The sequence below is a fragment of the Sorex araneus genome, chromosome 8 (assembly GCF_027595985.1).
Source record: "Sorex araneus isolate mSorAra2 chromosome 8, mSorAra2.pri, whole genome shotgun sequence".
In the NCBI taxonomy this organism is placed as follows: Eukaryota; Metazoa; Chordata; class Mammalia; order Eulipotyphla; family Soricidae; genus Sorex; species Sorex araneus.
Window position 1 is genome coordinate 9,243,842 of NC_073309.1, and position 16,088 is coordinate 9,259,929.

Consider the following 16,088-nt stretch of genomic DNA (forward strand, 5'->3'; position numbering starts at 1 on the left):
ACAACAGAAAGTATATGATTAAGCAACAGAGCTCTTGCTCTGCCTGTCTGGAGGCCCGGGTCTTCCAATACCTAGCGCCATCCAAAAACAGGCGGTCGTACATGAAGGGGTGGGGGATACTGTGGGGGGGCCGGGGGCAGGCACGCCTAGCAGTGCTCAGGGGCTACTCTTCGCTCTGTGTTCAGGAGACCATATGTAATGTTGGGGAATCTAACCGGTTATAGTTCCTGCCCCCCATCCTACCCATCCCCCCAACACTTGAAACTTAGTTATCCCATATGAACCATAAGCTCTGGGAGGTTGCTGTTTTAGAAAAAAGTAATTTATATTCTCAGTCCTGTCACTTCTCCCACCTTCAGCTGACTCATGTGTCAAAAGATCTGTGACACTGAACACCAACACGTTCAATATAGCTTTTCCTTTAGGAATGTATCCCTATCCAAGCATTAAATAGCCCCAGAGTGCCCTCACCTGTAAGGTTGATGTCTCCCAATAAATCAAGAAGTTCTCCACCAGCAGATGCTGGTTTGCTTGTAGGTGCAGTTGGAATAACAGGTGTTATGTCATTTCCTCCCAACAAGTCCAATAAATCATTGGCCTAAACAAGAAAATAATACTTAGTTGGTTTATCATTTGCCTAATTCATATTTAATACAAATCTTTTAGACCCTTGACAATTAAGAACGGCACATCAATCAATGCATCCATCCTAGGGATGTGAAGGGACTTGGCAAGAGGCGTTGTAAGGAACCATGAAGCATCAGTCTTCCTAGACGAGCAAGTGCAAGTACCTGGCTGGTGGGCTGTGGCCCCGAGGGTGGTGGTTTGGTTTCTAGCGGAGCTGGTTCTGTTTCTCCATTTGTCTGTACGATCTCGGTAGGACCATTTGTGGTCAGTTTTTCCATGACAGGCATTCTCTCCAGCAAGGCAGACCTGAAAAAATCTGAAGTGGTTAAATTCTAGGCAGTTACCCTACGTTCCCAACCCAAAAGCAATAACTACAATGGCGCCAACACGAAGAACTGTCTCCTCTCCCGACTTTACACACACACTAGAACAGAGATCAATTACAAGAATTTCTGGCTAGATTAGAAACAGACTTTAAGCTCTTTCTACCTAAATACGGAGAGGCTAGAATTTTTCAGTGAGTGGAATGAAAGAAAAGTAAATTGGAGGAATCACTCTCCTATGTTATGGAAGGATGGGGGAAGGGGGAAAATGACATGCATCAAATGCTAAAATTTGAAGGAAATTCTCGTGAAAAAGCGCAATCCTCAATTCTTAGCCAAATTAATGGTAAGTGAAGAAAACTTTCCATGCCAAAAGAAAAAGGGGGCTTGGGAGATAGCCAAAGGGTGAGAGTATGCTTTGCATGCAGGAGGCCCTGGTCTAAGCCCTGATACTGTACAGACCTCTGCACGCGGGCAGGTGTGTGGCTGGAGTAACACACAGCCCTTCAATGGGAAGCACTGAGGTCGAGCCTCGTCACCAGAAAAAAAAAAGGGAACTGGAGGGCAGGGAAGCTCAGAAGGATGGACCACATGCTTTGCAAGTGAGAAATGCAAGTTTTAATATGAAGCAATGCTGGAATTGGCCCTGGAGTACCACTAGTATGGTGCAAAAAAAAAAAAAAAAAATGGAAAATGGAGAAGGAACATTGTTTTCATTTCTTTTGAAGCTAGGCAAAAGGGAAAAATGAACAAAATAGAAGCAGCCAAGCAATGAGTATTAAATAAAGTTGTAAAGTCCTGTTAAAATATATGGAGAGGCAAGAGTCATAGTACAGAGGATAGGGAGTCTGCCTTGCATGTGGCCAACCCGGGTTCAATCCCAGGCATCACACATAGTCCTCTGAGCCCTGCTAGAAGATCCCTGACGGCAAAGCCAGAAGTAAGCCCTTAGCACTGGATGGTTTGGCCAACAAAACAAAACAACAAGAAAAACAGCAACAAAAAAGAACAAGGAATATAGTCTCCTATGTGAATTATGACAAATCGCTCACGCTTACCTCATGTGGTCGTATTTCTTAAAAAGTGCATTATATTCTACTGCCCTCTGCTGGAGCTCCACGTCAATGCTGCTTCCATAGATTGAAACCACTTTCTTAATTCGGCTTGGGGATAAAACAACAGAAGAATTCAAATAATATTCAAAAGAAAGTTCACAAACAAGCAGACTGAATAATATTTAGATAAAGTTTTCTGGCTAAAATTTTTTAAGAGTAATATTTTAACTGACACAATTTTACAAAAAAGTATTCTAACATCGTCTGACTGACATGAACCTCAACACCACCATTCACTAGTATACCTTTACATGTAAGGCCAGTTCTTTCTTTTTTCAGTTTTGGGGCCATACACAGAGGTGGTCAGTGCGTAGTGAGGCTCATTCCTGGCGGTACTCAGAGGGTCATGCGGTGCAGGGGATGGAGCGCAGGCCTCCTGCACATACAGGTCGGCCATGCGCCAGGCAAGCGCCCTACCCTACTGTACTCTGGCTCTCCAGCCCTAGATTTTATCTCCTACATATTCCGTATTTGAAAATTTGCTAGACATCAGTATCAGTTATTTATGTATTTGCTATGTTCCCCTGAGCCCAGCCAGGAAAGATCCCTGAGCACAGAGCCAGGAATAAGCCCTGAGCACCGCCCTCTATGGTCAAACACAAAAAAAATAAAACTGTTTTTCAGAAGGACTTACATAAAAAAGCAAAATAGATGGATCACAAAGTATCATAAACAAACAAACAAAACAAAAAAACAAGGTACCTAAACACCACCAGAAGTGAATTCCATCTAGTGTACCCAGGAGTAGTCCCTGAGCACTGCTAGATATAACCCAAAAATCAAAGTGGAAGAACTAGTTTGCAAGGAAATTTATCCAATAATTGAGTATTATTCAAAAGACCAAGAAAAAGCACTTGCAATTCAAACACCCAAGCCCTCATGATTAAAAGGGAAAAAAAAAATGTTTTAGTTGAATCACTGTGAATTACAAAGTACAAAGTTATTCATGACTGACCAGTGATCCTCAGGATCTTTTTCCTATTTTGACATCTCTGAATATAATAAACCACATTCCTTATATAGGGAAGTAACTTTTCTACTTAAAACAAATAAAATAAATGGCACTAGAAATCTTTTAAAAGCAAAACTTTGTGTCTCCCAAATTATCAATAGTGGGGAAGGGGTGGGGAAAATAAAGGGAATAAAGTATAAATGAGAATTAATCACTGTTACTGTGAAGTTCAGAGGTATATACAATTCATCTTCTTATCTTATTTCAACTCTGCCTGAAATTTTTCAGAATAAAGTTTCTAAAAATTACAGAACAACCTGCTCACCCTACTTTTTCTCCATACTCACTTTACAGTACAGGTGAATCTAGTAGAAAGCTTCATAATGGCAGTGAGGGCATAACCTCGAGTCACAGAGGTGGACATATTAGAGATCAGGACACTTTCTAAAATATCCAATACCTCATCCTCTGTTACCTGGAGAGGAATGGCAAAGACAACGCACAATGAACTTCAATAAATAAGTGCTTACGTTCAATACCAACTGCCAGAATGGACCAGAAAAATAATCCTACCGTTACTGAACCTTCTTTCTTTTTTTGCTTTGTTTTTTGGCCACACCCAGCAGTGCTCAAGGCTACTCAGGAGTCATGCTCAGCAAACCATATGAGATGGCAGGGTTTTAGAAAACTAGGATTGGACAAGTGTATGGCCAGTTCCTTAAACCCTGTATAATCTCTCTGACCCCATTACTGAAACTTCTAACGCATGTTGTATTTTGACAAAGTAACTGTTGTAACCATCCAAGCTGATCCATCAATCAAAAGCAGGTAGAAAAAGGGAGAGAGGGAGAGAGAGGAAGAAGGGGAGGGAGAGGGGGAGGCAAAGAGAGGGGGGAGGGAGCAAGATGACACCAGGGATCAAGAAGCAGTTTCGAGAGGAAGCAAAGGGGCTGGGAGCTAGGAGAGTGGACTGGTCCAGGTTCAATTCCCAGCACATGGCACTGACCACCTATGGATGCAGCCCTGGAGGCCCCCAGCGCCATCGAAAGGCTGAGGTATCCCTGGCACACTGCAAGGCCTGAGCATGATATTCAGGGGCCAAGAATCACTGGAGTGGCCCTGGACCTCCTGCACACCACCCGGGAGACCCACCAAAAAAAATTTTTTAAGTAGAGAAAGAGTATGATTTAAAGTTCAAATCTGTATCCACACTTCTAAAACCAGCCATTTAATGAGCATATGAAATATGGACAGTTGTGGCATTTCTTGTTTGCCAGCCACAGAATAAGAGAAATGATATAATTTAGTCTAATGGGATGAGAAGCTGGTCTGAGGTGTGGTTGTCTGCTTGGGGACCATGCCTGGCAGTGCTTACGAAGACCATAGGGCACCCGAGATCAAACTCAACATTCCCAAACTCAAAGCATGGGTTCCAACCTTTTGACCCATTTCCTGAGGTTTTAAACAGTCCAATAAATTCTCAATTCAAAAAACAAAAAAATCATCCTCAGCATATTTTCTATTTTTTTTTCTTTTTTGCTTCCTGGGTCACACCTATTGATGCACAGGGGTTACTCCTGGCTTGGCACTCAGGAATTACTCCTGGTGGTGCTGGGAATCAAACCTGGGTCGGTAGCACGCAAGACAAACGCCCTTCGTCCTACCCAAGCTGTACTATCGCTCCAGCCCCTTTCCTAATTCTCTTAATTCTTTAAAAGGTTTTCAAGTCATCAAGCCTGCCTTCCCATTAAAGGTGTTTCTTCTTATAACAAGAGCATTATTTTCCCCTCAATTTACAACTAAGTGTGACCAGGCATACCTGAATAGGCTCTTCCTCTTCACACTGGCCGGATACAAGGAGATCACCGTATTCACCTATACACCAGGCAGCTACTTGGACCAAAGGTTGCTGTCAAAAAAAGTCGCTATGAAAATCACAAGCACTAATACAAGTCATAGATTATCTAATCATAATCACAGGCACACTGAGAGTATTGGTAGTAAGAATATATCAGGATAACAAGGGGTACTTTTCCTCCTAAAGTAGAATGAAAGCAAAACAAAGTTCTTACTTGTGAATAATCACCAAGAATTGCTTTGTACAGGCGTTGGACAGTATAGGCATGCATCTCCACACTATTGGTTATTAACTGGATCAAATTGGGGACTGCATCGTCACGAACATAGCTTCCTGCCTAAAAGGAAATGCACAGTTACCCCTAGGAACACACAATCAGGAGGGGCCAGAGAGAGAGTGCAGCGGGTAGCACTTGACTTGCACAAGGCTAACCCAGGTTCGATTCCCAGCACGCATGGGATACCCCAAACCCTTCAAGAGTCATCCCTGAGAACAGGGTCAGGAGTAATCCCTGAGCACAAGTGGGTATGTGTCCGTCCCCGTCACCCTCCTACCCCCACCAAAAGAGAGAAACAATCTTGACAGTAAATGTCAACTATGATTGCTTTTGTTAAAAAGATTACCACAAAACAGCATCAAAGGTACAATTTATACTAATTCTCAGGTTTAGAAACCACTTAAACTTCTAAGCCTTATATACTTACATAAAATTTTCTGTATTTTGTTTATGTCAGGGATCCTGCTGCCTGAAGGATGTACATGAAACATGTGTTCTAACCACTGAACTATATATATTCCTAAACTTTATGTTTTGCGGGTTTTGTGGGGTTTTTGTTTTTTGGGTTTTTTTTTGGGGGGGGGGCGTTGGGGAGAGTGTCACTACCTGGCAGTGCTCAGCGGTCAACAGCGCTTGGGGTTGTTCCCAGCAGTACGTGAGGGAACCATGCAGTACTGGGGAGCAAACCCAGAACCTTGGGCACACAAAGGCATGCACGCCAACCCTCTGTGCTATTTCCTCAGTGCAGGGGCTTTTGTTTGTTTTGTTTTTTAGCTTTCTGGGGGAGGAAGGGATCTCCCCAGTGGTGTTGGAGGAAATCAAGGCTATACCTGGTGTTACTAATAAGGCCACAAGATACCAGGCATCAAACCCAGGCCCAGCTGCATGCACATATGTACTACAACCCTTTTAGCTATCTCCTTGGAACCCCCTTAAGTCTGTTATTTTACAAAAAATAAAATAAAATAAAATCATCTTTGTCCTAAGTAAAAGTAAACTATAAAATCTGTGTAAGTTTATTATTTTATTAAAAATAAAATGAAAAAAGAATCCTCTTTGTCCTAAGTAAGATAAACTATACAAATTTGTTTGAAATTTGAAGGAAAGATAAGGTCAAAACTTTCAGAAGTTTAAGCACATTCAGGAGCCAGAGAGAGAGCACAGCAGGCAGGGCCCTTGCCTGGCATAAGGCTGACCTGGGTTCGATCCCAGGCACTTGATATGGTATCAAGTCCCTCCAGAAGTGAGCCCTGAGTGCAGAGCAAGGAGTAAGCCCTGAGCACCTCTGGGTGTGGCTCAAAAACAACCACCTGAAAAAAGGAATTTGAGGATTCATTTTTGCAAAACCATAATTTAAAGTCCAAAATAAATTTAGTTGCTTAAAAATCCTTCGATGGCTTCCTAGAGAGAAAAAACAAAACCCAACCTCGTGAGAGGCCCGGTGTAAGCGAGCCCCCGCGTTAACCCGGCCACGCGGCCTCGCCCGCAGCCAGTTCACTCGCCTTCCTGCTCTCCGGGCAGGTCATGCTGGCTTGCTCTAAGGCTTCTGCAGCAGTGATTCATACTCTCGTACACTCTTCCCCCCGATATTTGCATGGCTCTGCATTTCACTAAGTTCTCTATTCAAATATGTCCCGCACTGAGTAACCTGCCTTAAATTCTCAACCTAAAATACGCGGCACACGGCTCCATTCCCACCCTCCTTAGTCACGCTACTTCGGTGTTTCTCGTAGCACTTTCCCCCCGCCTGACAGTTAGGCTCATAATCCCTGTGAATTTCCCTTCTCCCCACGGAAAGGAAGCTTCATGGGAACACCGGCTTAGCCTCATTAAACAGCACACCCAGCTTGTGGTCTACACGGGCAAGAAAAAGTGACTCACCGTTGTCAGAACACGCATAATTGTGTCTATATGCCACCGTTTGGAAGGTGCGTACCTGAGAAAAGAATGAAACCAGGTGAAAAATAGAACCTGTAAACTAGATTGTGCTCAGGACATTAAAACTCCTATCCTAGAATCATTTTTAGGTTGTTAGATTAAATGCACTTGGATGCATTTCACCTTCAAATTTAGCAAAGTCCTTCATTTCAAACAGTTTGAAATAACACAAGGCAAAACCTTGATGTTTCACCTAATACTGCAAAAGGAATACTCCCACTGACCTGAGAGAAACAAGACTTCCGTTTCTCAGGAGACAAATCATAAAGCCAGGGATAGGACGATGATAAAAGAAAAAGAAAGGGACTATCCCTCACCCATACCACACCAGGGTAAAAAACATGTTCCTTTAAATTCACATCAGAAAAAAAATCACTGCATCATTGTCACCCAGTTGGTCATCAATTTACTCTAGTGGGCGCCAGTAACGTCTCCATTTGTCCCAGCCCTGAGATTTTAGCAGTCTCTCCTTACTCTTTTTTCCCAAAGATTGGAGGCTCTTTTCAGGGTCAGGGGAATGAGACCTGTTTACACACCCCTCCCCCACTGCTTTCAATATACTTCCAAAAATACCTAGGTGCTTTTACAAAAATAAAAATCAAACCTTACTTTTCTGCAGCAAGAAAGATTCCAGATGCACAGTCTGCTTTGAATTCTGGTTCACATGAATCAAGAAAATAAAGTAATTCCTTCATCATGCCTCGGATATTATTCCCATTTACCAGGGCAAAACTCAATTCCATTGCACGCCTTGCAGGAAGGAAAAATGAAAGAGTTACATACAGAAGTATCAAAACAGACCCAGGTATGTTTTCTCTGAACTTCAACCACTGGCAGATATGTTCATGTCCACACAAATTTAATTCCCAATCCTTGTACTGAGATAATCAAAAAGGTTAACAGTTGTATTTTGAATCCTCATACAATACTTTTCTTGGGGAAAAAAAAAAACACAGGAAAAACTAATGACCAAAGAAATGCAATTTAAATTTAAAAATCTAGACTATAAAACTGAAATTAAAAAATAACTCAAATAGTAACCTTGCATGTGGCTGACCCAGGTTCAATCCCCAGCACCCTTTGGGATCCCCGGAACCTGACAGGAGTGGTCCCACTATCAATCAACAGTGATAATCATTTCACCACATATAACTATCAAATCAATTCATTGTGTGGAGCGATAGCACAGCAGGTAGGGCATTCCCCTTGCTACTCAGAGTATCTCGCCTGCACAGCAGAGCCTGGCAAGCTATCTCTGGTGGATTCGATATGCCAAAAACTAATAATTCTCACAATGGAAACATTACTGGTGCCTGCTAGAGCAAATCAATGAGCAACAGGATGACAGTGACAGTGATAGTGATACCTTAATCTTACACAATCATATATCTCAATTACATAAAAATAAATCTGGGAATAGGGAGGGGCTAGAGAAATAGTACAATGAGTAGGATGGCTTGACTTGCACAGGCAACCAAGGTTCAATCCCTATCATCTCATATGGTCCCTGGAACAACAATAATTGCCGAGTGCAGAGCCAGGAGTAACCCCTGAGCAGTGGCAGATTTGGCCCAAAACAACAACACAATAAAAAACCTGGGTATTGGGAAGGGAAATAAAGGGAAGGTGAAGTTCACAGAAAGAAAAACAGATCACGTGCTATGAGGGCAGAAAGAAGTTTCTACATCAGGTCAGAGATGTATACAGTGTATACAGCGATGGCACTGCACATGGCCAACTGTAGTTCAAAGCTGAGCAGGCAGATACGGTTCCCTGAACAGCACCAGAAGAGATCCCTGAGCAGAGAATATCAGGAGCAAGCACTAAGCACTACAGGATGTGGAACAAATTTACAAAAAGAAAAAAAAAATTAAATAAAGAGCTCTAAATGATGAACTGGAAGCACTAGGACTAACTGACATGCAGGACTGCACATCCCAAACAGAGGAAGATATTCCTGTCTAGGGCACAGGCAACGTGGTCCAGGATAGACCTCATGCTGGGCATAATGCCAGTATCTATAAAGTCTCAAAAATAGAAACTTTATTAAAAGCCTTTTCAGGGGGCCAGAGAGATAACAGAGTCCTTAAGACACTTCTCTAGCACCCAGCTGACCCCAGTTCAGTTCCCAGCACCACATATGGTCCCCAAGCCCTGCCAGGAGAGATCCCCAAGCACAGACAGAGTCAGCAGACAGCCCTGAGGGATGGCCAGGTGTGGCCCCGAACCCAAAAATTAAATCATAAAATCATGAAGTTGGGGAAAGCCCCAACTACTGGAAACTGAACAACAGACTATTAAACTATTAAACTATCAGATCAAAGAAGAATCAAAGAAATAAAAAGATTCCTCAACATTAAGAAGAATGAAGACACAAAACTACAAGAATCTATAGGACACAGCAAAAGCAGGACCTGGGAGGAAGCTCATAGCAACACAGCTGTGAAAGACATATATAATGAAAAGTACATAATGAAAATAATGAAGTAGGAGATAGAAATAAAAAAATTTGAAAGATAATCCATTTAAAAATTGTCCAATATTTTTCTTAAAAAGGAAAAATTGGTATTGATTGTCAAAGTAACTATTCTCTCGAATATTAATATTTGTTAAGTGAATGTCCTCAGTCATTTTTAACCTAATTTGTTCTGAACTTGTTCTGAACATACAAATTCATCAAATCCAATAAGGCACTTACAGATTTTCTGCGAGAACCTGTAGAGTTACTCCAGTGAATATAACATATGTATGCCTTTTGAAAATGCTATTTGTTGCCTAACAGTCATTCTTACTTGTACTGTTCTAAAACCAGCTGCTTCTCTACCCTGGAGCATAAGAACTGTGAGAAAACGTGTGCTGTCAGCAACCTGAGTTTCAGCATTGTGATAAAACACTTAGCCGATGGATCACTCCGTACTTTCATCCTCCAACACACGAAGCACAGTACTTCTGCCAGGGAAACTTTTCCCCAGCTTATCTGCATCTGTTTTAGTTACTAAAGAACCAAGCACAATTTCAGTGTGCACTTAAGCATCCCTCAGTGGTCTCCTTGGTAGACCTGAACCCTGCCATTCTTCCTGAAAATGAACTAGTCTGCAGAGTTCACCTGTGAAAATAATGACTAAACATGTAAATGTGAAAATTCTCACTCTCAAAACTATGAGCTAGTGATCAGGTGAAAGGGACAGGGGAAGATCAGTAATCTGTTACCGTTTTATTGAGACATCCAAGTCTTTTAGACAGTCCACAATTGTGCTTCTGTGTCTCTGTACTGCATTATGATCTGTCTGCACAGTCTTCAACAAAGATGTCAGAGCTACATATCTAGAAGAAAAGTTACAGAAGAGAATTAAAATTAAAAATTCAGGATAATTCTCCTTCATTATGTGACAAAAATTTCCAATGGTTAAAGGAAAGCACATGTTTTTTAAATGTTTAAAAGAAACAAGTTTAATAGTTAAAATCCAAAAGCAAAATATATTCTGCAGGGAGCTGGACAGATAATATAGAGGGTAGGGTGTTGCCTTGCACACGGCTGACCAGTTTTAATCCCTGGCACTCTCTATGGTCCCCTGAGTACCACCAGAAGTGATCCCTGAGGACAAAGCAGGAGTAGCCACTGAGCACCACCAGGTATGGAGAGGTCATGGGAGGGGAGAGAAGAGAAGAGAGCATCTTTTGGGAGGCTCGGGCCCAGGGGTTTTTCACACACACAAACAACACACAGGCTATCTTGTTTGCTGCAGAATTCTCAGGCCCAGGGGCTTTTCTCTTTCTCTTTTACACACACACGCGCGCGCGCTCTCTTTTTCTCTCCCTTTCTCTCTCACACACAGACATACACAGAGGCTCTCACACACACACACGCTCTCTTGTTTTTCTTTCTCTCCTTTATTACACACACACACACACACACACACACACACACACACACACACACACACAGAGGCTCTCTTGTTTGCTACAGATCTCTCACACTTATGCTCTTGCTTGCTCACAATGTGCTCCTGGCAGTGCCTGGGGGTGCATACCAGGGAGCAGCCCTGGGCCTGACACCCAAAGCAAACACTCAGTTTTTGAGCTGGTTCTCCAGCCCTCAAATATCTCTTTGAACAGGCTTAGGGGCAAAGGTACAGGAACAGAGCGCTCAGCAGTACAACTCAGGCTTTACCAACATGAAGCTCTGAATTTGAGGCCTAGCATCTTCAATTTAATAAATAAATAAAAAGAAATAAAGAAATAAATGGAAAACGAAACAGGCCAGAGAGCTAGCTCAAAGGTCTGGAGCACTAAGGCCTGGGTCTGATCCAGCACTGGATGGGCTCCAAAACACCCTCCAGGTTCTAACTAAGTACCACCAGCTACGATCCTAAATACCCTCTTTTTTTTTTTTTTTTTTTTTTTTTTTTTGCTTTTTTGGGTCACACTCTGCTATGCACAGGGGTCGCTCCTGGCTCTGCACTCAGGAATTATCCCTGGTGGTGCTCAGGGGACCATATGGGATGCTGGGAATCGAATCTGGGTTGGCTGCGTGTAAGGCAAACGCCCCACCCACTATACTATTACTCCAGCCTCCTAAATGCCCTCTTGTACCACCTGGGTGACTCTGGTGGCCCCAAATACTGCTGAGCTGAGTACTGAACTACCTGGTCCATTTGGCTGAGTATTGCCTGCAGTGTTCCCAAGCCCTGGAGCACTGCATAGGAGAAGGAAGAAGGAAGGAAGAAAAGAAGAAGGATAGGAGGGGGGGAGGGAGGGAAGGAGGGAGGGAGGGAGGAAGAGAGAGAAAAAGAAAGAAAAGGACAGGACAGGGAAGGAAGGAAGGAAGAAAGGAAGGAAGGGAGGGAGGGAGGGAGGGAGAAAGAAAGAGAGAAAGAGAAAGAAAGAAAGAAAGAAAGAAAGAAAGAAAGAAAGAAAGAAAGAAAGAAAGAAAGAAAGAAAGAAAGAAAGAAAGAAAGAGAAAGAGAGAAAGAGAGAAAGAGAGAAAGAAAGAAAGAAAGAAAGAAAGAAAGAAAGAAAGAAAGAAAGAAAGAAAGAAAGAAAGAAAGAAAGAAAGAGAGAAAGAGGGAGAGAAAGAAAGAAAGAAAGAAAGAAAGAAAGAAAGAAAGAAAGAAAGAAAGAAAGAAAGAAAGAAAGAGGGAGAGAAAGAAAGAAAGAAAGAAAGAAAGAAAGAAAGAAAGAAAGAAAGAAAGAAAGAAAGAAAGAAAGAAAGAAAGAAAGAAAGAGAGAAAGAAAGAAAGAATTGAAAATATCTTAAAAAATTTTTAAAACACCACACTAAAATTAGTAACATGTTACTTAGTTCCCTGAGTCAGCATGGGAACATGTCACTCAAGACAGGTGCTGCCTTGAGCAAAGTCCCTCTTGAAAACTGAGTCTATTAATACAAAAATACAAGACACATTTCAATGAACATACCTAATATTCTTGTCATTGTTCAATAAGAAACGCCCCAGTATGTTTATGGCAAGGACCTAAATAAAGAGAAATAGCATAAGTTAAAAATCTGGGGGAATTAAATCACTGTATCACTGTCATCCCATTGTTCATCGATTTACTCGAGCGGGCACCAGTATTGTCTCTATTACACTCAGCCCTGAGATTTTAGCAGCCTCTCCTTACCTCGTCTTTCCCAGCGATTGGAGGCTCTTTCAGGGTCAGGAGAATGAGACCTATCATTACTGTTTTGGGCATATTGAATATGCCACGGGGAGCTTGCCAGGCTCTGCCGTGCGGGCGGGATACTCTCAGTAGCTTGCCAGGCTCTCCGAGAGGTGTGTATATATCTGTTACTATATTTGGGATATAAATACGCCACGGGGAGCTTGCCAAGCTCTCCCATTGGGGAAATAGACTCTCGGTAGCTTGTCAGGTTCTCCAAGAGGGAGAACTAGGCTTTTAGATGTCGCACGGCCGCATTGCACTGGGGGAATTAAATATTTAGATTATTTAAGAATCACTATCTTGGGGCTGGAGCAATAGCATAGCTGGCAGGGCTAGCTTTGCACGCAGCCAACCCAGGTTCTAATCCCAGCATCTCATATGGTCCTCTGAGCACCGCCAGGAGTAATTCCTGAGTGCAAAGCCAGGAGTAACCTCTGTGCATCGCCGGGTGTGATCCAAAAAGAAAAGAAAAGAAAAAAAAAAGAATCACTATCTTGCCTTTGAAAAACAAACTATCCAAATATGATGGCTTTGATTCAGTACTGAATCTACTTTGCAGATCGCTAGAGGAAAAAAGTCTGAAGGAAAACCCAAAATCAAACTCTGTCTCAACAGTAATAGCTGGAAGATTATGTTTTATTTTAGAGTTTTTACAGTTAGTCAAAGAATATTGGTACAACCTTCTTGAAAGGGGAATCTGACAATAATTACAAATACTTACAACAAAAATATCCTCTTTTAACAATTCTTCTTCTAGGAATTTCTGACAAAATGTACATGACTTGTATGCATACATCAAATTCTAATGCACCACTACTATAACCAAAATGATAGGAGGTAACGTAACTGTCCATAGCAATCTTGCCAAACATCTAAAGCACAGCCATTAAACTAAATTATCATGCAGCATTTTTAAAATGAGGGAGGAAATAAAATGAGAGAGGGGATTTTGAGGCCCAGATGGCAGTGCTCAAGAGTTACTTCTACCCAGCCATTTGAGCTACTTTCCTAGTTCCTAAGCTGCCATTAAAATAGAATGAATTTGAGCACAGTGCACAGCAAGGTATGGTAGACCTATTAAAAGAATAAATTTGTGGTGGTGGGCTTGGAGTTAAAATACTGAATGCCTGAAACTTTGTTATTAACAACTTTGTAAATCATACTAAATATTAAATTTTTTTTTAAATTAATGAAAAAAGGATGAAGTTATGGGATGGGGATGTAGCTTAGTGGCAAAGGCCTTGCCTGCAAAATCAGGAGGGCTCTGGGTTTAAATCACCAGCACCAAAACAAATTGACTTTGATATGCCGTAAATGGCCAAACCTTGAAGATAATATGCTGAGAAATTAACCAGCTACACAAGGGCAAACTGAAGTACCAAGACCACCTCAAATTCATAATAGATTTGAGCCAAATTCATGAGAACAAAAAACGTAGAAAGGTGGTTCTCTCAAGTTAGGGGAAGGGCCTAATATGCGGGTGTTGTTTGAAGGGTATGACACTTCAGTTTGGGAAGAAAAGGTGGTCTACAAAGGGCCATGGAGACAGCACAGGGATTAGGGACAGGCACGCCCAGCTGTAGGGTTGACCCTGGGCCCACGTGGCCTCCTGAGCATTGCTAGGTACAGCCCTGGAGGCGCCCGGTGGGACCTGGCACCTGGGGATCCAGAAGCACCACATTCTGGAGCCCTCAACACTGAACTTCTGGCCACACTGGCCGAGGACTGCCAGGAGTGACCCAGCTACGGAATGCACTTGAGGCCCAAAACAAAACAAGCTCTATAGATGTTTGAATTCTAAAAGAGTTTTGCAACTTTCAGATAGTCTAAAATTATGTCAAAATTTAGAAGTGTAGAATAAACATATACAGATACATTTAAATAAAATACTTCTGAAAAAATATATTATACGGTAACGGTACTTCCCACGAAGAACTGAGACATAAAGACTACAGGCATTTTCTTACCACTATACCTTTGTGTATTGTTAAATTTATATATTTTTAAATATTCAGCTACTTAAGAAAAACAAATTAACTCAAATACCATGTCTTATCTGAAACAAGGAGTAGAACTGAAATCTTGGCTCTAGTAAAGCTTTATCCTGAGATACTTCCTTCACTTAACAAATCTATGCCTCTACATATACCATAACTAAGATCTTCCAAATTTTACCATCAACATTAAGACCTCAAAAGAAGGAACGATACTTCAAATACAAAATCACAGCAAGACACAATCTGCATCATTCTTTCCTAAAAGCTAATTTTCAAATGGAATTCAATTGTAAGTACAAAATTTCAATTTAATTTACTTAAGTGACACATTAGGAGAAAGAATATATTAAAAAAGACTTACTCGCAGTCCACTCTCTGACTTAATGTCCATGATAGTCAAAACCGTTTCATAAAGAATAGCGTTTCCTACATTTTTACTAGTCTCTGTATTGGTGGCAACCTGAGAAGATACAAAAGGTGGTACATGTGGGATGAAATAACCTTCCACAAAATATCCAAAAGTAATAAAGGGGCATTTTCTGATTGATTACAACCACCAAAGGGGTGACACAAATGAAAACTGCTCCATATAACCATCATTTTACTGTTCAGTATATTTAAATGAATATTTAGTAGACTACAAGTTTGGTCTACTCACCTGTGCTAAAATATCATTCATAGCTTCACTTGAGTCATCATCATTTCGTCCTAAAATTCTTAATAACCGCAAAATTCGTACCTAAGATGCAAAAATATAAGATGTGTCAGCAAATTATGTTTGCCACCAAGATATTTTGTACTAATTTAAATAGCTTTAAAAAAGGTTGCAGATCACATTAGCAATTTTATTTTTAAAAAGCAATTAAAATATGACATTTAGAGAAGTTATGCATGCTTCTGTATCTTAATGAAGTTGTTAGCCCATACTTGACTTCACACCTACCACCTCCAGGGCTATAGTATATTGATAATTACTTATACAGTACATGAAATTTTAACTATCACCCCTATAATTTTACTGTTACTCGACTAAAATATAAAATTGGACTTACTTCATTTATTAATGTAACTAGTTTGATCAATTAACTACCAATGTTACACATAACACAAACTTAAGAAGGAAAATGTTTCCAAAAGCAGTTAGTTTCATATAATGTTTATCCCAAAACTTCAAGCCTCACCTGCAAAAAGGGGTCACTGATACCAGAAACATCATGTTCTGGTGAATATCCGGACATGATGAGGTTCTTTAAAATACGAACTAATTGGGGCACAAGCTGCAGGGAAGAAGAGGCATCAGAAACAGTGAACATCAAGGAATTTCTCATTTGATTTAG

At 41.2% G+C, this 16,088-nt stretch overlaps 1 protein-coding gene and 1 non-coding gene across 2 annotated transcripts in view; both read right to left on the minus strand.

Annotated features, from left to right (window-relative positions):
- Nucleotides 1-16,088, minus strand: part of AP1G1 (adaptor related protein complex 1 subunit gamma 1) — a 77,522-nt gene that overhangs the window by 15,612 nt on the left and 45,822 nt on the right. Inside the window, exons 7-19 of the mRNA XM_004600547.3 lie at nt 15,933-16,028; nt 15,410-15,490; nt 15,113-15,211; nt 12,509-12,564; nt 10,301-10,414; nt 7,700-7,840; nt 7,034-7,088; nt 5,090-5,212; nt 4,837-4,926; nt 3,365-3,492; nt 2,009-2,113; nt 792-933; nt 472-598 (exon numbers count right to left, since the gene is read on the minus strand). Coding sequence (XP_004600604.1) covers nt 472-598; nt 792-933; nt 2,009-2,113; nt 3,365-3,492; nt 4,837-4,926; nt 5,090-5,212; nt 7,034-7,088; nt 7,700-7,840; nt 10,301-10,414; nt 12,509-12,564; nt 15,113-15,211; nt 15,410-15,490; nt 15,933-16,028 — 1,357 coding nt within the window. The remainder of the gene's footprint in view (nt 1-471; nt 599-791; nt 934-2,008; nt 2,114-3,364; nt 3,493-4,836; nt 4,927-5,089; nt 5,213-7,033; nt 7,089-7,699; nt 7,841-10,300; nt 10,415-12,508; nt 12,565-15,112; nt 15,212-15,409; nt 15,491-15,932; nt 16,029-16,088) is intronic.
- Nucleotides 9,941-10,026, minus strand: LOC129406904 (small nucleolar RNA SNORD71). Its single transcript, XR_008631324.1, has one exon. It is a non-coding gene; the product is annotated as a small nucleolar RNA SNORD71 (small nucleolar RNA).